Genomic DNA, 23,121 nt, shown 5'->3' with positions numbered 1-23,121 from the left:
GTTTAGACTTCCCTCTATTTTTCGACATAATCGCAGTTTAAATCAATGCATTTTTGCATGCGGTGTACCGCTGCGAAGATAGCCTTCTTTCAGCTCTTCATCTGTTGTGAAATGCGTTCCTCCCAAGTGTTTCTTTAATTCAGGGAAGAGATGATAATCACTAAGAGGGCAAGTCTGGGCTGTAAGGAGGGTGTGTAACAGTATTCCATCTAAATCTGTTGATGAGATCAGTTGTGACACGGGTGTTGTTCTGATGGAGATGCACTCCATTTGTGAGCATGCCTCTCCTCTTGTTATGAATCGCATGCCGAAGGTTCTTCAATGTCTGACAGTAGCGATCCACACTTAATTGTTGTGCCGGTAGGCAGGAATTCGCACAACAACAACCCTTTCCTGTCCCAAAAGACACTCGCCCACCACTTTGCCGCCAGACAGAATTTGCTTAAACTTCTTCGGCGAGCCTGGATGTTTCCACTGTCAGGATTGTTCTTTTGTTTCCGGTGACATGTAGTGGACCGAAGTCTCGTCCCCAGTAACAGCAGAGTCCAAAAATTCCTTGCCATTAGTTTTGTAGGCATGAAGAAATTTGCGGGCCGCTTCCACATTTTGCTGTTTGTTGACATCCGTCAGCATTTTCGGGATACACCTTGGCATATCCTAAGCGGACTCAAAATGTTGTGAATGCAGGACTTGCTGACATCAGGGATCATCTCACTGAGGTCCCCAACCGTCACCCTTCGATCTTTCAGCATTGCTTCTTCCACTTTCGCAATTGCTTCGTCCTAAAACGATGGATGGCCAGAACGTTGTTCGTCATGGAATGTCCATCTTTGAATTCTCTGCACCATTTGCGCATACTCATACACCTTTCTGCGTACACCTCTCATAGTTGGGAATGAATGTCCACTGGAGGAAAGTTTTTTGTGCAAAAATCACAGAACGTAATTCGCACCTGGCATGAAAAACAAATGGAAGCTCTATCTTTCACTGCTACCAAGACAAGAATGAACATTGTAGACAGCTCGCCGGAAGGGAACTGGGAGAAAGGGAGCCAAGCTACACGCCAGTCTCGCCAAATTCCGCCGAACAGCGTCCACAGCTCCTTGGGAACCTTTTTTTATGGACAACCCTCGTATATTCATATTTCCGTTAACAAGCTTCTATTTTATTGTTCTTCACAGAAAAAGTAATTGCATTGCAGAGTTCAAAACTTTAATTCCTTGGTCAAATTAAAATAATACATACTTATAAAAGGACAATCTCTTTTCTTAAAATACAATATGAGTGAGAAAGGCATTATTTTTTTCAAAGGACTGGTTAGTCTGAAAGTTAAATAGTTTTACAATAAGGGCAAGAACAAAAAGAGCAGGTAGGGTGAAAAACTTGTATATAAATTAAATTTTTTCTTAACTTAGTTGACACAAATTGGTACAAAAATCTCTTTTAACTTCTAAACTATTAGTCCGATTGTCTCAGAATTGGTTTCATTCAATTCAGCATGTCATTTTAAAATTTTTTTAAGACTGAACTTCTTTTTTGACCAATTAACATTATAATGTTGTTTACTAGAATTTACACTGTCTGATTTCAAAATGTATCTCTCTATCAAAATAACTTATATTGAAGTCTTCTAGAAAAAAATTATTATTCCTCATTTTCTTAGTTTATTTTTTATAGCAAACAAAACAAAAGCAGCTATCATCGTACTATTTTTAAAACCAATCACTGAATAATATACCATAACTTTTTCTTGGAACCATTCATATCTCTATTTTCACTCCATCATTAATGTTTGATGTTCTAGCTCTATAAATTTCTTTTTTAATAAATAATCTTAATGTAACTTATACCAGCATTTCAAAATACCAAGGAAAAAACTGCTGTCCCAAGCAGATTCAGAAATTACAAATTTTGTTTATACAAGCAGAGATGTTGTGGTTCAGTCAATCTGCTTTTTGTAATGCAGTTTGAGGTTATTACTTACTTGATCATTTTGCAAGGAGTAGGAAAAAAAATATTTGTTTTATTTTTTTTAGAAATATTGGTTTTTTGAAAAATGTAACCAAAAAATTAGGCTGAGAGATATTAATTGAGGGACGGAATTCAGTCCACTGAATTTTTCCAAAGACTGAAGAGTGGCATCCATGCTAGAAGAAATTCAATTCTCCCCCACAAATCACCCTTATTTCCCACAAAAAAGAGAGGCACATACAGAGGATATTATTCAGGTATCTTTCATAACAAAACAAAGCTTTATATATATAATAATCTTTGGTATTAATTTTTTCTGAAGAAATATCCTTTTTTGCTGTAATTTCTGGATATAATCAAATGTTTTTAGATAGTCTTCATTGATTTTAATTGAAGCAATGAACCTGAAAGCATCCATTATATTTTCAACATTAAAATTTGTTATTAGAGGATATTTAAAATAAGATTCAATTCAAAATTTACATTAAGTTTAAAGAAAAAATGTTAATGCTCATAAAATAAAAAAATATTCAAAATAAATAAGAAATAAGCCAAAAAAAAAAAACACTTATAAAGGAAAAAATGAACAAAAAATGCATTTATTATCAACATCTGAGCCCTGTTAATAAATTGAAGTTAGTTTAATCATTTTTAAATTGATTGCAAACTAAGAAACTTATTAATTATATATTTTATTGCCAGAAAATATTAATGTGTACCGATGAAATGATTTTGATATTTTTTTGTAATGCATGATTTTCATTGTTACTGCTAAGGCATGACTGAATGTTTTACTAAAGAATTGATCCATTTGTTCCTTTGCTTATTTAGTTATTTTAATTTGTGTTAATGGGAAAAATCAAAATAAAGTTTCAGGAAATCGTTACATAGCTTTGTTATATGGTATGGTTTTATATTAGTTTTTGTTTGAATGTATTTTAAAAGTTCCTGACTATATTTGTGATTTTTTTATAATAAAATTTATATACTGAAGATAGTTTTTTTTTCCTCATTATTTTAAATATCAATTATGTTCCATTCAAATATTGCACAAGAACCTAAAAGAGGAAGCGCAATGTTTACACAAGACTCTAAAATTCCTTTATTCTTAAATGCAAAAAAACAATAAATTTAAAAATGATGTGAAAAAATTAGTTTGAGAAAAGAAAAAGTTGGAAAACAATTTCTTTTTCACAAATTCAAAAACCACATTCAGCGCTAATGTTTTTAAGTTATTCATTTATATTTTATGCCTTACCTATCTGACTTAATTACTGAAAAAGTTTTAAAAATGTATATTAGTTATTGAACCTGTTATATATATACCCGGTTTTACCCCTGTTATATATTGAACCCGGTTTTACCCCCATGTAACCGGGTACACATGCTAACCCTAGAAATACTAGAACTGAAAAAGTAGCAAGCAAATATTTCTATTTTATAGACAATTTTAAAAAATTATGCATGTAATTTACATGTGATGTGGTCAAGGCCATACTCGAAGGGAGAGAGCCAATTGTCACAGGACAAAATTTCTTACAAAAAATATAATGCTTATTAATTGATTTTTTAGAAGGAAAATTGCAGATTTTTTTTATATCTAAATAAAAACTAAAATTTTGAAGAGTGTTAAAAAATTCTACAATACATGAAAAACAAGGCTTTTTGTGCTTTGAGAAAAGGGCACGTAAAACCTTTGTTCAGCCTTAGAGGTAGATGTCTTCTTCATTTGCTGCACTACAGCTTTCATGGGTCCAGCATAAACACACATCAAGGGGATACCCGGTCTTAACCTGAGAGCAGAATCAGAATGCTACTATTGGACAAAATCTTTATTGTTAGGTATGAATCTCTAGTAACCATATTCTAATTTGAATTAAACATAATTTTTATAACTTTAATGACCATTAAATAAGGCTAGCTTAAAAACAAGAGAACATTAGAAAGTTTACAAAGTAAAAAAAACTTATCAACACAGACACTGTGAATTATTCAACAACACACCTTGATTAGTAAAAAGTAATGCAGAGTTTGTCCTCAAGAACAAAATAAAATAAATATTTGTCAGAACTAGGAAATTATTTTGAAATAAAGACAATGTTATCAACATTGATAAATAAATTTAAATAAGAGTGACTGCAGATATTGGATCGCAGTATAGAATAGAACGGGCCTTTTTCTGTTTTAAGGACAATTTGAAAATAAATTATATGCAGTAGAGTGCCGATTATCCGAACTGCTCGGGACCGAACGTAGTTCGGATAATTGGACAGTTGTTTAAAATCTAGTTTAAATGATTATTATTTATACATTAACTTCCTTTAACACTTTTTCTAAGCTTAGGACTGGCAGTGCTATCTGAAATAGCTCTGGTGTATTTAAAAGTTGTTTTTTCAATTTTTAAATATTTTTTATTTATTTTTTTTACTTTTTCTCCATTTTGAATTATTTTTATCATGTTTCAGCTTTTTATAATTTTTTGTCATTTACTGATTTTACCACATTTTTCTTTATTTTCCACTGCAAAAGAAATCCTGAAAGACTTAAGTTTCAAAGAAGATGCTCTTTTTTGAGCAGCTATATCCCTTATTCTTTTTAAATAAATCAACTGAACTGGCATAATTTTGACGTTCTAGCCAATTCAATGCAATATCTAATGAATTGCATGCTTCTTTATGAGAAAATCCACTATCTTGATCACCTACTTCTTCATCTGAGGAGTTCCGATTTTCATTCAAAATTTCAGCAACAATTTCATCATAATTGAAAATACTGGATCGTTTTCAGTGTCTCGACACCAGTCTTCTATTTCTTCTGCTGTATAACCTGGCATCTTTTCATCCGAAAGATCTACTGGTTCAGAAACTTCAGTTTCATTTGTTTTTCTGTTAAAAATTTTATTCTAAGATTTAAGATTCCAAGCACTGTAATCACTAATCATTAACCATAAGTGACAATTACCCATTCCCCAATTGTAGAACTTCAGCACTTATCTATTCATAAACTCCTTCCACATTAAAACCATTGTAGACTGTCAAAATGAAGCTTGTATTCTTGGAAGATAATTTTTAGTTGAAGAGGGCTAAAGGGGTATGTTAGTTTCACTGTGTAATACATGTAAGCTACTATAAGTGAACTGCTAAAAAAAGGTTGTAAATTAAATGTATGTTCAGATGTATGATGTAGTGGATATTATTTATTCTTCTAAATTTATAAAAATTGTCGATAAGTTAAAAAGTATTCTAAACTTTAAAAAATAGTGAATTTGGACATAGTTCGGATAATTGGCCGTTCGGATAATCCGCGCTCTACTGTACAAAGAAAATATAGATAAAGCAAATAGCGAAACAAATATACTGTTCAGATATAATTATTCTCAAATTACATATCAGAATTTATTTACATTCGTAGATGGCATTGTTAATAAAAAAATTTGCCTTATATTTTAAAAAAAATAATAGTTAAAAATAAGAAAAATATCATTTTCAAAGCAAACAATCTGATATTGTTTGCTGTTTTAGCATATTTTCTCAGAATATATCTTTGAAATAAATCTATGGTGAATGCTCGCGAAAAAATGAAATTACAGTATAAGCCACACAGTAACTTTTAAAAATAAGATAGGCCACAAGGTATTACCTGGAAATTATAAAAAAATATTAATAGGAATTAAGAGAAAAATATGTTTAAAAAAACTGTCGAGAAATCGGTAACCGTAGCTGTTCACAAACGATGTCATGCCAGGAGTTTAGGGAGGGGCTTATGATATTGTGACAAGGGTAGGGGGGTGGCAAGTTGTGTGATATCAGAGATTTTGATTAAAATTAAATCTTTTAAAACTAGCAAATAAAATTTGTTTACATTTTTTTCCCTTTAAAATTATAAAAATGCAGTATACAAGAAAAAGTACATCAAAGTTGGCCATTTTAACACTGACTGAGATAGGAAATTTAATTTCTATGAGCAATAAGTGATAATTTCAAGAGTAAATACTTAATGAGAAATTTAAAAAAACTGATTACATTTTGTTAAAAATGTAATATCAAAATACAAATTGACATATAATAGGCATTTTTTTAAAAGGTTAAAACTTGAAAGATTAAACTTTGGATTTAAAAAAAAAATAGATACCAGTAGCAAAATCATTGCAAGTGAACAGAGCTAAAACAGTCTCAGAAGAAATTAAATTAATAAAAAATTGCCTGCACAGCTTAGTGGGAAAACATGCCAAATGGCATTTTTAGAACTTAAAAAACATTTAACATTTGTGTGTATAAAACCAAATTTTTTTTGTCAAGTCTTAAGTTTTTTTCTTTATTAAATGGGATAAGAGATTAAAAGTTTCATGCTATAACTTTATGTTTTAAAACCAATGCAACTAAATTCAAAAGAATGTCACTAGGAATCTGCTTTCACTAAGCTTTGCAATTAGCCTAATGGAATAAAATATCAGTAGAAATAAAAAAAGGAAACATAGCCAGAATTGAAAAATAAATTTAATTTAACAACATATACACATTTAATTGTACACTATACAAATGTTATGGCATTTTTTTTAAGAATAAATAAAACTTTTACTGTAGGAAAAAAAATTTGTTAAAGAATCAGTATAAAATCACAATTTCTTGTAGATTGTACAAGTTAGTTTAGACTTGTAATAAAATTGTCAACATTATATTACTTTAATATTCATATATGCTTAAATGAATCTTAATATTTATATATATTTAAACCCAACTTTTACTGTTGGAAAAAAAAGATTTTGTTAAAACAATTGGTATAAAATCACAGTTTGGTTTAGATTCTATGAGTTAGCTTTGACTTGTTATAAAATTACCAACATAGTATTACTTTCGATATTCATAAATATTTAAATCAAATAATTTACAAATAGCTTAAGCATATAATTTAACAAATTCAGTTAACAAAAAAGGTTTGATATATCTATCCATAACAAAACAATAACCTAAATTTTGCACATTCAATATAATTTATATATAATTCAATATAATTGCACATTCTACAAGTCATGGAATTCAAAATAATAAAGCAGATGTTTAAGAAAGATTTCAATCAAATTGTTTTTGTGTGCAATATGCATATATATTAAACGGAATTCAAAATATATTTTATGGCAATAGTTTTAACCTAAACTGGAAGGGAGTTGAAATGGATAGGAGGCACTGGCATTTGTCAGCTGTTGAGGCTGCCAAGGCCTGCAAGTGGCTGTTGCGCTGACAAAGAAGAATAGTTTTAACCGGGCATTAGTTCAGGGGCGCCACGCTTCTGAGCGCTACAAATACTGCAAGTTTCCTGTCAAAATAAAATAAAAATTAGAATCATTATATAGATTAAAATGATTATATAAATTAAATTATTATATAATTNAGAAGAATAGTTTTAACCGGGCATTAGTTCAGGGGCGCCACGCTTCTGAGCGCTACAAATACTGCAAGTTTCCTGTCAAAATAAAATACAAATTAGAATCATTATATAGATTAAAATTATTATATAAATTAAATTATATAATTTAAATTATATAAATTTATTAATAATTATTATAATATTATATAAAATATTTATTATAACATATTTAAAACTAAACTCAGCGGCACGGCAGCCCATAGAGGGCCAAGGCCTACTGTGCCCATCTCAGTTTTCTTGACCTTGGGCTGAGGGATGCAGGAGCAGATGTTCTGGTCTGGTGGTTAACCGAGCGCGGAACCCCCAGAGTTTAGTTTCCAAGCATGCTTGGTACTCATTTATCGACCCACTGAAGGGATGAAAGGCTGAGTCAACCATGCCCGAGGATCGAACTAGGGACCTGCGGCACGACAGCGTGAAGAGCTACCGCTCAGCCACCGGGCGTCGATAATATATTTATTATATTATAATAAGCAGATTATTATATTAATTATAAAATAATAATTATAAAATATTTATTATAATATTATATAAATTTATATAATTATATTTATTTGATTATATAAATTAAAAGTTAGTTAAAATAAATTGTAACAAATGAATTTCTATTGCCTAAAATGATAAGCAATGGACTAATGTAATGTCACAACAATAACTAATGAGCTTGTAATACATTAAAAACAGGCAAAGACTAATTTTGAACACTCGAAAATAAGAATTTCAGAATATAATAGGCAAAAATAATCACTAAGGAATGTTCAAAATAATATTTAATAGTGATAAATAAACTAAAACCTTTTTTTCTACAAAAAAAAAGAAAAAAACCTATAGTATGTGATTAATAAAAAAAAATTTCAATAAAGTATGCAAAGAGTAATCATTGTATTCATAATTGTTTGACAGGAGCACACACATAACAACTATCTTTTAAAGACTAAAATGCTGAGGAGCATTTTAAAAGTTGATGGAACATTATGAAATCTCAACAGGAAATTCAGAAAAGATCATGTTGCATTTGATATACAGTAGGGAACCGATTATCCGGAACGATCGGGACCATCGCTATTCCGGATAACTGATTTTACCGGTTTTCTGAATCGCTACAAAAAGCAGTTTTTTTATTGTTAAACCCAACTAAAAAAAGAAGAAAAAAGGAAATAATCTTAAAAAGTAGAAAAAACGACGAAGTAATACACTAATGATTATTTCCAAAATGATGGTAAGGTAAACATCTTTCAAAATAGAAAGAAATGATGAGGAAAAAAAAAAGAAGTTTTTTTTTTGAAAATGGTGGGAATATGCATCGAATTTCGTTCCGGTTTTTTGGTTTTCCGATTTCCGGATAACGGGTTCTGTACTGTATTTATTTCAAATGACTCACAATTTTAGACAAGCATGTTACATTTATTTTAAAGTTCCTATTATAGTTAGTTAAACTTATTAACATTTCAGGAGTAGGATGTTTTCAAATTAGGATTTTTAAAAAATAAGCACAAAAAAAGTTTATCTAACATACCGTTTGTACAGGGACACAGTCTTCATGAAAAGCATGTTTACAGTTAAAAACAATAATATCACTTCCTAGTCTTACATCTGAAAAAAGAAAAAGGTAAATTTGGACAGTTTTTTACAGAAACTGAGAGTTACGCAAATAAAGTAAATGCACTAAGTTAGCAAGTATTATAAAAACCACAATACAGAAAACAGAGTTGTTATCTTACATAAAAGAGTAACATTGAGAATATAGTCGAGAAAAAAAATATAGTCACAGTTTTAAAAAATTAACAGCATCTTTTTTAACTTTATTTAAGTTTAAAAAAATTATTAATTAAACAAATTTTAATTTTCTACTGAGTATTAAAATTTTTACTACATAAATTAAGTAATAGAAATATAGTAATTATAAAATGAAATAAAAAATTTAAAATAATTTCAGAAAGAGAAATTCATTAATTAATTACATGAAAGGGTAACCTTAATAATAATAATAATAACAAAAAAAATATGCAGGATGATTCATTAATGCTCAATAAATTAATACAGCTTAAGAGTACTAAAACAATCAACTTTTTTTCCAAGGTGAGATAAGGATAAAATGAGTCATTCTCACAAAAAGGTGACTTTTTAAGTCCCTTAGTAATAAATATTAGGAAATACACCGAATTTCTTAATATTTTTCTTCATCCTTTTTCGTAAAGTTCTAACTAACCAATCATATGCATTTCTGCTAAATGTATTTAATATTTCATTCTTATTTTTTAATAAACATAACTTCAAAATCCCCTCCGTGGACGTCCCTACCTCTGTGACACAAAATAATTTTTAATGGCTGTTAAACAATTTAAATATTATTTTAATGATTTTTGTAGTTTTAACTAATTAAATGTTTATAGTAACTTTTTACTTAATATTTTTTCAAAAAAAAAAAAAAATTATTTTTATAAAATAAATGACTAGTAAACTTTGTCCATCAAAAATGATGTCTCCCTCCGTGGACAATTAATATAGTTCTGTAAATATGCAATAAAGGGCAGCATATGCGAAATCCCTATAAGACAGCTGCTGGGAGGGGTAACCATTCCATTTTCTAATGTTAAATATCAGTTGTTTTTGTTCTCTTTGGTGTCAGTTTTGGATTGTTGTGTTCAACTGGGGTTTGGCAAAGTTCTCACCGTATACTCCGTGGACATCATAAAGAAGGTAAGAGAAAATTATTTTATTTTTGATAGATGAATTTTAGATTGCAAAAATAGTATATTTAACAAAAAGAACTGCCCCATTTTTGTAACTTTAAAATTAAAAATCAGAAAAATTCAAGAACTAGTTTTTGTCTCCTCCGTGGACATAACAAGTCCACGGAGGAGAAGACACAGTCAATGTAAGAGACAATGTGTTAGATAACCATAATACAATTTTAATAATTAAAAAACTATTTTCTTTTAATTGATATTTTTTAAAATGGAACAAATGTGTTAATTTGTTTCTATTTTTAAAGAAAATCAATTAAGTTTAACTTTTTCTTATCGGAGAAGTAAATATTGGCAATTTTTCTAAATAATTTCTGTGATGTTTAACATTTTTTTTCTCTTCAAATTTTAGGAAAAAAATTGCAAAACCAAAATTTAAGAAAAGAAAGCAATCAAATGTTCAAATGCAAAAGAGAAGGGAACAGAAAAAACTTAGTATGAGACAAGCTAGACAGAAATTAAAAGAAAACCCTATATTGTTTGAAGAAAGTTAAAAAAAAAAAGAGCAAGAAACTTTAAAATCTGTATCAGAAAAAGATTTAACAGAAAAATCGTGATTAAATGTACTTAAATTTCTAGAAATTGATAGAGCAAGCCGTTTGTGCCCAGGGAAAAAAGAAACAATAACAAGAAGAAAAGAGAAAAAACAAAAACGTTATTTGGATGACAGTATGTTTAACTTGCATAAAATGTTCATAAAAGAGTACCCTCAACACTCAACTTTCATGTGGAGTCTGAATTTTTATTTCAATAGTCTTTACATTTTAATTTATTAATATTCAGTAAGAGTTACTTAAAAAATTGTACACCTAGGTTAAAAATGCATGTTTCCTTTCATAGCAGCATGATTAATCGGAAGTAGCTCTATCTCTAATAATGAAATATTTTATTATTTACTTATTAATGTTAAACTCATATCAGTTGTACCCAATAATTAATGAATTAGTCTTCATTGACATTTTATATTTTATAACATAAAATGTCTCCTCCGTTGACTATTACATCTCCGTGGACAAGACAGAATTTAAAATATTTTAAATCTTGTAAAAAAATAAAATAGAAAACTTGATCATTATTATGATAATTATGAATTACTTTAATTTATGAAATTTTTTTAGTCTATTTATACCTTTTCAGTGAGAATGACCCAAATGAAAGAAAGTTAGCTTGCTTGAAAATAAATTAGAGGATAGATAAAGAAAACAAGTTAATTAAAAAGAAAATCTCAGATCATCTGAAGTACCAAGTTCCATATTTATTAAAATAATGAGTTAAAATCTGCAGAATAAAAAAAAGGTAAGCTTAAATTGCTTGTGGAAAATAGAACTTATATTTGTAAAAAACATAATCACATATATCAATAACATTTGCATGGCATGCTTGTTATATTTTTTTACTATGAGCTTTTTTTTAATACATAAATACAGAATTTAAAAACACTTAATAATTGATATTGAAAATTTCTTACCATTTGTATGCAGCTTTCTTTCACACAAAGGGCATATTTGATCCTCTAAAAATATATTTAAATACGTCAAATATGAAATCTAGCATAGCAAGAAATGATAATTATTATCCTAAATTTATTTATTTAATAAAATCATTACAATGATTTCTAGACTCGCATATCAACTAAAATACTAAGCAATATGACAAGTTATTATTTTTGTTTTAAATTTATGTTTGCAAAAATCTATATCAGTAGTTTTAAAGCAGTTTCGTATCATTAACAATAAAAATGAAATAAAAATTTTACATTTGTAGATTACAATAGTAATTATGCAAATAAAAATAATATTTAAAGCAAAAAGCAAGGCAGTATAAAATATTTAAATACTGCATTTACATTCCAAAAGAGTTACAATGTACTTGTTTATGACAGTTTTAGGAATTTTATACCTATTTTTTCCACAGAAACACATAAATAACAAAATGGGATATTTAATATTTCAATCATTGAGCCCTTAGGAAAAACTACATTGAAAAGCAAGATGAAAACTAATTTTTTGTTGTAGGAAAACCAGCAGCTAAAAGTGGAAGGCTCAACGAGTTTAACAAGTCGATAATCATGTAAGCCTATTATTTATCAAAATAAATAAGATACAAAAATACAATTACAATATTAAAATACCTACAAACTTTATATAATTGTTGCTAAATACAAATGCTTATACAAATAATGCTTATATAAAAATGCTTATACAAATGTTGCTAAGCTACGCTTATCTTATTTCTAAAATTAATTTTAAACTTAGATTTTGAAACTTTTTGGTTTGAAATATAACACCACATTAGAATCATAAATGATTAATTAACTTTTCATTGACAGGGATATAATGAAACAATTTTCATCTTTTGAAAATAATATTTAGCTCCTTTTATGACAAGAAGAGCTAACTAGCATTTTAACATACTAATATGGCAATATTGATTATAAATGAAATACATTAAAACTCTTTCAGATATATTACATAACATTATTACATACTATATTTATATAATTATACTATATTTATATAATAATATTTTTATACATCAACCAAGAAGTTTTAATAAAAGATATAAATAAACATGACTAATGCTCAAAATGTCTAAATTATAGTAAACAAATTCTAGGATTGCTTACCTCCGATTAATATTCCTCTTTTCTGCAGTTTGTTAAGCTTTTCAAGTAAACTGTAGCAATCAGAAACTAAAATTTTTTTACATCCTTCTCTAAGAGATATCTAGTGAAACAATTAAGAAATTCATCAGGTTAGAATATATTGTTGAAATGGTGGTTAAAGTAATTTTATGTTAACAAAACAAAAAGAAGTTGTTTTAAAAGTTTTAATTGTTATCTTCTTTTACCTTTTTTACAAACAAGGGTAATTGATTTTATTTTGCAATTGCAATTTCCTATAAAATTGTTCGACTAAAAACAGTTTTTCCATAAAAAAGACTAATAATATCTATTTATATAGATGAAATTGTTCTGTAAAAAATTCAGCACTGATTTTATAAAGTGATAATAAATCACCCAAACAAAACTTGGTAGAAAATAAAGTTTTAAATAAAATGTGTGTGGAATGTGGAAAAAAGTTCTATAACAAATATTTGAACCGGTTTAAATCAATTTTAGTTACGGACTTACTGATTTTTCTACACTTACTTGCAAATTATACAAATGATAAATCTGAAATGCAATGTTTTAGAAGGCTTAAAACTGAATTGAATGTTGAATATATAAAAAGACACTTTGCTTTAAACTATAGGATTTAAAATAAATAAGAAGGTAATGTGCAGTTGGTAAAGTGAAACATCATTAATAAAAGCTATGAAATGAAATTAAAAGTATTATAAACTATGAACACTGAAAAGCATGTTATATATAAGTTTGATGTTAAAAAGAAAATACAGAAACAATTTTGCCAAATTTATATATATGTATATATAAAAAAAAACCCATCTAGAAGTCATCCAAATTTCCTTAAATACAAAATCAATCGAGAAATCAATGAATCAAATAAATTGAGAAATTAATGAGTCAAAATCAATAAACCATTTTCGAAGTTATTTTAATTACAGCTTAAAATAATACTTCTACAAACAAATTTAATAATTTCCTTAATCCATGCATGGTTCACTAGCACTTATAATAGTTCNGATTTTTTCACCATGTACAATCTAAATAGCTAATATACTTTTTTAAAAGCCAATAAGAACATTGGTAGAATTCTTCTACATAAGTACAATACTATGTCTTTGATGATAAAATACTATGTCTTTCATGATAATGTACTATGTCTTTGTGCTAGAACATTGTGTTTGTTGGCAAGCGAGCGCAGCGAGCCATGGTTCACGGCGATAACCACATAGGATTGCGTAGCAATTCTCAGGGGTTGGCGAGCGTTAGCGAGCAGGGGGCGGAGCCTCCTAGTTAAATATATTTGGACCAAACACTCCAATAATATTGCTTTCAAATTCTTTTGCTTACCTGCAATGTATAATCATGAAGGATTTTGACTAAAGAATCTCTCAATCCTGGAATCTCCATTCCTGTTGGGATCTTTTGAATCAGCATAATTGGATCCACATGAGTTCCAATGTTTCGCAGCAGGACAGTTATAAAAGCTGTTAATAAATAAACAAAACTATTGTTTTTCAGATGCAAAGTTTCGATTAAAACATTCACATTTCTAAACAAAATAATTACCATAAAAAATGATTAAATAGGTGAAAGAATGCTACTTATTACGAAAATTAGAAAGAAATTATTACAGCATTTTGAAATTGAAGAAATGATACTATTTTTTAAGGCTTCTTGCTTTGAATCAGTTTTTAGATTTTTTTTTGGACTTATTATTTTCTTATGATGAACACATGATTTCTTAAAATCGGTGTTGAATTAAAGCAAAAAACTACTTATAGCACCAAAAAAAAAACAGCAACCCTTGTAACACTAAAAAGGAATTTTAGAAAAAGAACATTCACTTTCAAAAGGTATACAAGTAATTATTCTAACAATATTTTATGCTTTTTAAATCAAAATGATTTTAAAAATGAGGCTTAAATAGCTAGTATTAATTTTGTAATGCTTGGCACTTATATTTTCTTATCTACACTTGATTTTATTGCCATGAGTTAAAGATTTAAATTTCTAGTTATTGGGATGAATTCCATTAAAAATTAATTAAATACACTTGTTTTTAGCATTTTTTCTTAACTTTAGTTGCTTATTTTCAGGCAAATGAGATATTTTTATATTTGTTGTTCAATAATTTATTTTGTATTATTATTTTAATTATTATTATTAATTATTTTTGTAATTGATCAATTGGGTAGTAATTCTAGTTTCCGGGTGTTTTAACTTCTACAAAACTAGGGTTAAACCTTGCCACTTCTTTTTTTCTGGGAGATTGACTTATTTCCTTGGCAGTTGTAGCTAGTTAAATTGAGGCCGAATTTTATTATAAATTTTCAATTCAGCTAATTTTTTCAATTCGAGTTGAAAAAAAAATTGGTGCTTTACTAATCTTGAATGAACATTTTATGAAATATTTAAGTATCTCAATTGTTCATTTTGGTAAGTTTTGAATAGCCTGAAAATATTGGGCAAGAATGATAAAATAAAAAGCTATGTATTTAATGAAACTTTATCTAGATTATAAACATTTGTATTCATAATTGAGATGCCTAAGATATAATTGGGCAAATTTATAGCAATAAATCATAATTCTTGTGAATAATAAATTGTAAAAATGCCACCTGTAAAATAAGCAAACTTAAAATTGTTCATTTAAAATGAGATAATAAGTGCTCTTTTTTATTTAAATTTTTTACTGTTTTCATTTCATATGGATTATACTCTAAATTTCTGGGATTATAATAAATTATATTAAAATTTTGTATTCATTATTTTTCTTATGAAAGTTTCATATAAAATTTTTTGTTATAAAATTCTACAGCTCCAGCTCTGATTAACGCTAATAAATATATCGTTTGAATGAATTGTAAAATATTTGTTAATTACATAAATAATTCTCAAAATTGGTTGTTGTGAAACATATTTTTAGCTGTACGCTTTTAATTGTTTTCAGAAATAAAATATTAAGGTGTGAATGTTTGTTTTTATTTAGTGTCTCAGCGATGTTTCATTAAGTGTAACCTAATGGTGAGTAGCATTCACTTATTTCTAGTTGTTTATTTTTTTTTTATTATCAGGATTTAGGGTTCTACATTTAAAAAAAAAATTAAATTGAAATTAAAGGATAGAACTAACAAATGAAACAGAATTTTTGCAAACAATTTAGACAGATATAAAACATGAATTCAATAATGATGTAGTGATTTTAAACAAAGAGAAATCGACTTACAGGGTTTGTCAAGGGAATATTTTATTAAATCTTCCCAAAGCTCTTTGTCATCATGCTCCTTGCAAAAATCAATAGCTTGATCAATGTCTTGAAGCTGTTCTGTGATCTGCTCTAGAGCTTGCTTAGTGTTGCCCATTCGACCTGAAGAATTAGTGATACTTTCTTAACTTTTCGATGTACTTTTATAAGTCATTTAAGCCACACAAATTTAAAAAATTTTTAGTGTTAGAAAATGATATATGATAATTTTTATATGCAAGTTAGTGTTCTAGAACTAAATTTTTATATGAAAAAAATTAGTATATTTGCAGAAAATTAAATAATTTTAATTACTAAAAATCTATCAAAAATATTTTTTCATTAAAAAAAAAAAACATACAATTTTCCCTTTTATCAATAATTAATTGACTTAGTGCGCACGCACACACAGATACATATATTGTAAAAAGTGATTACTCAAATTTGAAATTCATGCATCGTAAAATCATACCATGATTTTAAGGCAAATATACTACTTAACTCTATATAGATATATGATGTTAATAAAATTGTGCCTGAATTTACAATTACACAAAAAATATTACTTTGATAAAAGGTACTAAATTAAAAATTGTACAATACTGAACTGCAATTTAACAATCGGATTTTATTATTATTTTTTTTACCTTTTCACGAAGGAGAGAAGATTAAGTATCGGAATATCTTGTTAGAAAGGGGGGTTAGATGAGATTTGCATTTTTTTTTTCAAATTTATTTTTATCAAATTGTTTATGCTCAGGATTGATACAGAGATCAGGAGAAGAAATCTAAGGAGTCCAAAATTTTAAGGACTTATCAAAAATTTTAAAACTTTGTGTAAAGGATAACTAGAAAGATTTTTTTTATAATTAAAAATGAGTTATTATAAGAAACTCGCAAAAATGTATATTTTGCATATTTTTTCTAGCCCTTTTGAAATAAATTTTGACTTTGTCAAACTTCATCAAGAAAAATAAAGTTATCACTCTTACACATTAATACATTTTCCAGTTTCAAATATTTTAATAAATCTTGTTAAAGATTATCATAAAACCCTACCAATCTTATAATTTTAAAATTTGAATACATACGAAAATCTAAGGTATTTTATACAAAAAAAAAAAAAAAAAAAAAAAAAAAAAAAAAAAAAAAAAAAAAAAAAAAANAAAAAAAAAAAAAAAATCACAGTAAATTATTAATTAAGTTTCCTTTGAAGCATGTAAAATTAAAATTATTTGCTGTTATTTTTCTTCTTCTTACTCTTGCTATTCAATTTTTTTTCTTTTAAAGTTTTCCTTAAACTATTAGATTTTGACAGCTAAGTCATAGCATTTAGTTTCCCTGTTTGGACAGCAAATTTATCAGGGGACTTAGTAAGTTCATCTATGCAACACAATAATCTAAGGAGTTTCTAAGGACTAATTTGGAAATCTAAGTAGTTCCAAGTACTCCTTGGAGACTTTTTTAATTTCAAGGAGTATAAGGAGTCTGTACGCACCCTGTTTTTGTTTTTAATTTATTGTGTTTAGGATTGTTTAAAGAGGAGAAAAATTTATCATAAAAAAATTTTATTAAAAAAAAAAAAAAAAACTATTTTAAAAACATTATTATGAAAATTCTCAAAACCCATAATTTTTGTTACCCAACGGTAAGACAGCGATTATGATATCATAATAATAGGCACCTTTGATAACCAAATTAACTTACCTAATAGAAAAACCACTTCATGTATCAAACTTCTTTGTTGGCAAATATCTAAAGCAAATTCTAGGGAGTAGCTGTTAGATGTTCTGAGAAATGAAAGTAGTTGCTCGGGAGCATATTCAGCATATAATTCAACAAGTAAACCATGATGTTCTTCTCCTAATGTAGGATCTTTCAAAAAGGCTTTATGTAGATACTAAAAAGAAAGAAAACTAATTAAAATTTTTTATCATTATAAGAGGAATGGAAATTTCTTTCTTTACTCTTAACATCTTTCAGGGTTGTTTTTTATGCATGAAATAACTTTCATGAAGGGGTCTGTATAGGGGGAGAGGGTATAATTTGCTGTGGAGAAAGTAATCATACTAATAGAAAACAGTATGAACTTCAGATTTAAAGTACTGGTTATACTGTCAAATCTCCTTAATTGTGAATTACTTGAAAAAAAAATTATTTCCTATCACATTGCATGCAAATATAATGCTTTTAAGTATTTTTAATGTGAACATGCTTAACATGAAATATCTTTTAAAGATGATAACAAGGTAAAAGATAAGGAAGATAATGCATATGAAAAAGATAAGAAGAACTTAAATGCCAGGGGTATTTTCCAACTTTCAACAAAAGTATCATGATTCTATATTGTAGGTATACTGAAAAATATTTCATATCCTTTCAAGTTTTTCATGTAGCAAGGGTTCATCTAGATATTTTTGTAAAAGATCCCGTTTTTTATTAGGAAAAATCTACACATAATTTTGTAAAAATAGTGTTTTTAGGGATTTTATATAAAAATAGGGATTATAAAAATATAGGGATTTATTATAAAAAATGAAAGTTTTTCCAATAATTTTATGAAAGATCCTACCTTCATGAAAAACTGTTGTCAATTTTATGAATATAAAATTAGTGTGGAATTAAATTTTTTACAAAAGGGTCCCGTTAAGGAAAAAAACTATAAAAATCATGTCTTTGAAAGAGTTGTAGTTTTAATTTATGAATTAAAGATGGCATTTCTAAAGTGGAGAATTTTGCAAAAGGTTCATTGACAAAATGAAAATAGGATTTTTTACAACTAATAGGATTTGCTTTATAGTAGTTTAATTGATGGATAGCCCCCTTTTATGGCAAAATGATTCCCAAAGGTGTCTTTAAGAGATCCCAATTTTCCCTTACATAGTGTTGATTATTTCATCATTACAGCTGTTGAATGAAAGAAATGAAATTCAATTGCATTAATCTGAGATTAAGACAATTATATATTATTTCAGACTACTTAAAAATTTGTCATAGAAGAAATATTTGTGATGCTACTATAACTATACACCAAAGTAAAATGTTAAATCTTTATGACAAAAAAGATAAAACACTAGAAAAAAAATATGTAACCTGAGTTATAGGATAATATTAAGGAATTTTGCTAGTTGCTAGAGTCCACATTTTTTTACTGTGGCTACTTTTTAAAACAAATGGTCACTTTTTCAAAAATTAAAAAGTTGTTGATATTAATAATGCATATTTTTAGGCATTTAGCAAAAAATAATTGACAATGCAAGGTTCATTTCTAAAATGAAGAAAAATATTAAGGAAAAAGATTAATATTAGGCAGTTTTCAGAATATTATAAGGTATTAATAATTTAACAGTGTTCTCCCTAAGCATTTTTAAAATGCTTAGGGACAACATTGTTAAATTATTATCAGAAGCATTTTTATAATGCTTAGGGAGAATGACCTGCCTGTTTTTTGATGCGCCCTTTTTGCCTTTTTTGTAAAAATAAGACACCATTCCTTAAAAACAATGCCTTTCTTATTCATATTCCATTCTTAAAAAAATAATTCACGGTTTAAATAATAATTACACACTGGTAAAATTATCTCTATTTATAGGTTTAATTGGGATTATTACAAATATTTATTTTGTTATGATTATTTTCGACTGGTTACATTTTTACAAAATTCTCTTTTTTTTACGGGGGTGTTGAATTTTAATGAATTTTTTAAGTGATTCAAATTATTTTTTAAATGCTTCCTTAATTGGTTACTTTCTCATAATTTTCAATTTAAATCATAGAAAAAAAGCTTTCAAGTTGTTTATCAATTAATAACTTTTTTTTTTGTTTACTTTTTTTGAAAAAAAAAAATTGTGCACAATGATTGTCTTTTAGCTCGCTTTTAATTATTTTTTATAAAACACGAATTCTTCTCTTATATAGATAATGAAGGAGAATTACATTTTAAAATACACACATAAAATATTATGAAAGGGTAATTTAAAAATTGTTGAGGATTAAATTTAGTAATTACATAATATTACACATAAGGTGTTAAGTGAAAAACACAAACCCTTTAAACCTCATAGTACCCTTTCTGTGAGACCTTATGATTTTTATTCCCGGCGAGAACTCAGAATTCAATATTCATGTGCATAAATTATTTTAAAGCAATAAGATACATGTTAGGTGCAATTCTGAGGAAAAAAGTGGCAATTGGCATATAATTTTTCTTAACTGCAATTTGTTATATTTAGTTGTTCTGTGGTTCTGGGCAATTGCTAATTTTTTTCTATAACCTGAGTTAATTTATTTTTATCTCTTCAAAAGAAAAAAATGAAAGCTGAAAAATATCCATACTGTCTCAATTTCAACTAAAAAACTCCATATCAGGTGAGCTTAATTACTTGTCTGATGTTTCAATTCAAAAATTTTTATGAATGGAAATGGATTGTTAGCCGGCAAAATAAATAATTAAATTCGTAAATTTACAGTGATATAACTATCATTGAAATAAGATGAATAAAATAATTACTAAATCAATAGATTAAATATAACATGTGTATACATATAATATAGTTAACGAAATATTTCAATAGGAAAAAGATAGAATTACCTCATATAGCAACTGTTTCTTGTTTTTCAATTTTGCTACCACCAGATTAACAGGGATTTTGTCCACATTGTTTAATAGCATAGTTGTAGCAATTGTTGGATTCAAATCCATTAAAGTCTCTAGCTTGTCGTGAATACTTCCAAATAAATTGTGATTTTGTATCAGTTCAAACACCCTGTCTTTACTTCTAATTCTAAAAAATACAAAAATAAAAGTTGATTTATTACGGGAGCTTTACTTTCAACAGCTGTGAACTATCGAAGAACAAGTAGAGAAGAAAAAAAGATAACTGTTACTTTAGGCAAGATTACTGCATCAAATATCACATGAAATTAGTTGTTGATAATTCCTGTGTTACTTGTAGCTTCCAATTGTTTTAAGATTCGTTTTAGGTAAGCTCAACATCTGATAACACATCTTTTAGTTATTTTTAAAATTATTATAGCAAGATTTGAACACATTTAAAGTATGCCAAGGCATCTTTTTTAATGTTGATGGACAAAACTGGGACATTGTCAGTTGTCAGACATAGCTAGGTAGTACAAAAGCTGCAGGTCAAAATCTAAGGTTAAATTTACAAAATACAGTAAAAAATAGAGAAATGCAGGGCCTCCAGCAATTCAGAAGAGCATGATCAAAGTTTAATATACGATTTCTGGTCTGAAATCTGATAAATTAACTTGGTTCAATAAAAATTCAAAATTATGTTTCGTGATTTACAAAACTCAGTATGTTTAACAAAATAGAAAGATTATAATAGTTCATTTAATGGTATAAATAAATATTTTATGAAGAAAATACTGTATTTTTTAATTATTTGAATACATATCGGGTTTAATTAAACTAGAAAGGATAACATCTGATTTTTCCAAAGAATATCTAGTTTACCTTCTAAAACATAGTTTTATTACGTAAGACATTATTTATTTTTGGAGCAAAAGGTATAATTTATCAATCAAATAAACCATTAAGCAATTTTGTTCCCATAGCTGTCGAATCTGAAAAAAATTTCTAAAGGTCCTGGTCTAGTCCATCTTTCTTCTAAATACATTCAGTAGTAAGCATAATAATTGAATCAAACGAATGCTTTGGAAAATAATAGTAAATAGGAAGTATTAATACATTTTGTAATTAATGTTTAACAGATTTTCTCTTAAATTTTACTTAGGCCTAGATTCCAACTAGGCTTTTAGACAGCAACAAACAACAATCAACAAACAAAGCTATTTTTCTTTAAAAAATCTATTTGTGTGTTTTTGTTTGAAGATTCCGGGCCCAGAAACTTCTAAACTACTCTAAAATCCACTTTAATTTGAAAAAAGTATTTCTTTCTTCCTGTATTTTTTGGAATTATGGTTATTAGCATTATTCTTGCTGAAAATTTTAACATTGGATAGATAGTACTTGCTTAATTCTGATCTCATTGCTTTGTTCAAGTTTTTTTTTTGTACTGGTTGCATTTTGTTGTTCCTTCAAACTTCTTTTCCATTTTAAGAAAATCTATCAAAGTATTTTTTGTAAAGTTGGAAAATTTAAAAATTCATCTTCGATTCAATTAATGCGCTTGCTCAGCTTAGTTTTAATACATAGATAAAACACACTTACATGCTTAAAAAATGAAATAACATTACTAATTTTATTTAAAAAAAAAGCGGTTATGATGAAAAGAAAACTCTTTCTCAATGGAATTCAAAATACATACTTTAAAAATAAAATTAACAGAAAAAAAAAAGAAAAAAAAACGTATTAAAAAGTTTTTAACATACTGATTTGATTTTGATTAAAAGTGTAATGCTACTCTAGAAATTTCAAAATAAATAAATAAAAAAACGATTACTCTTTGTAAATGTACAAGATAATATTGGAGAAATATTAAAAGAAGTTTTGAATTATATTTCTAAAAAAGTGGATAGCAGATAAGTGCAACATTCTGAAATAAATCTTTTCAGCTTGAGTCCCTATTTTATATAAAACAGTTAGTTGCCGTGCAACGTATAAAGTATTACGAAATAAATATATATGAGACTATATAAGTTTATGCAAAGAAATTTCTGTTTATACATACAAGTATTCTTTCCCAGTAAAATTTAGGATGTTTCCTTACCTAGTATTCTTTTCAATTCAATAAAGAGATTATAATCTAAAATTCCTCTTTTTTTTAATTAGAAACATAATTTACTAAACAAATATTCATTTATATAGTAAAAAAATTCATAAACATCAGGAAAAAATAGAAAACTTTCGGCAGCTTAGTAGTTGGAAATATAATTTTTATTTAACATTTTTTTTATGGTGAAAAAAAAGTTTTTCCTTTTGACTCTAAAATTTAACTACAAGATGAAGCTTTGAACAATGACACAAAGTTAGAGAAAGACTAGCCTAAAGAACAAGGGTGATCTTTAAAGTAAGAACTGATTGCAAATCATGTCTGCGCATCCTGTCAAGTGATGCCAGTTCAAAGTCCGCAATCCTTTTCAAATCTCTCATTGCACCAGCAATTTGGTTTCACATCTCT

At 27.3% G+C, this 23,121-nt stretch overlaps 1 protein-coding gene across 1 annotated transcript in view; it reads right to left on the bottom strand.

Annotated features, from left to right (window-relative positions):
* Positions 1-7,357: 7,357 nt before the first annotated feature.
* LOC107446762 (vacuolar protein sorting-associated protein light) overlaps positions 7,358-23,121 on the bottom strand; it is a 35,887-nt gene continuing 20,123 nt past the window's right edge. Inside the window, exons 16-23 of the mRNA XM_043049427.2 lie at positions 20,607-20,799; positions 17,723-17,915; positions 15,998-16,138; positions 14,119-14,255; positions 12,769-12,868; positions 11,611-11,655; positions 8,912-8,988; positions 7,358-7,431 (exon numbers count right to left, since the gene is read on the bottom strand). Coding sequence (XP_042905361.1) covers positions 7,372-7,431; positions 8,912-8,988; positions 11,611-11,655; positions 12,769-12,868; positions 14,119-14,255; positions 15,998-16,138; positions 17,723-17,915; positions 20,607-20,799 — 946 coding nt within the window. The 3' untranslated portion in view covers positions 7,358-7,371. The remainder of the gene's footprint in view (positions 7,432-8,911; positions 8,989-11,610; positions 11,656-12,768; positions 12,869-14,118; positions 14,256-15,997; positions 16,139-17,722; positions 17,916-20,606; positions 20,800-23,121) is intronic.

This window comes from Parasteatoda tepidariorum, chromosome 10 (assembly GCF_043381705.1).
Source record: "Parasteatoda tepidariorum isolate YZ-2023 chromosome 10, CAS_Ptep_4.0, whole genome shotgun sequence".
NCBI lineage: Eukaryota > Metazoa > Arthropoda > Arachnida > Araneae > Theridiidae > Parasteatoda > Parasteatoda tepidariorum.
Note: the sequence above shows the minus strand (reverse complement) of the source record. Positions and strands in the feature narration are given on the sequence as shown.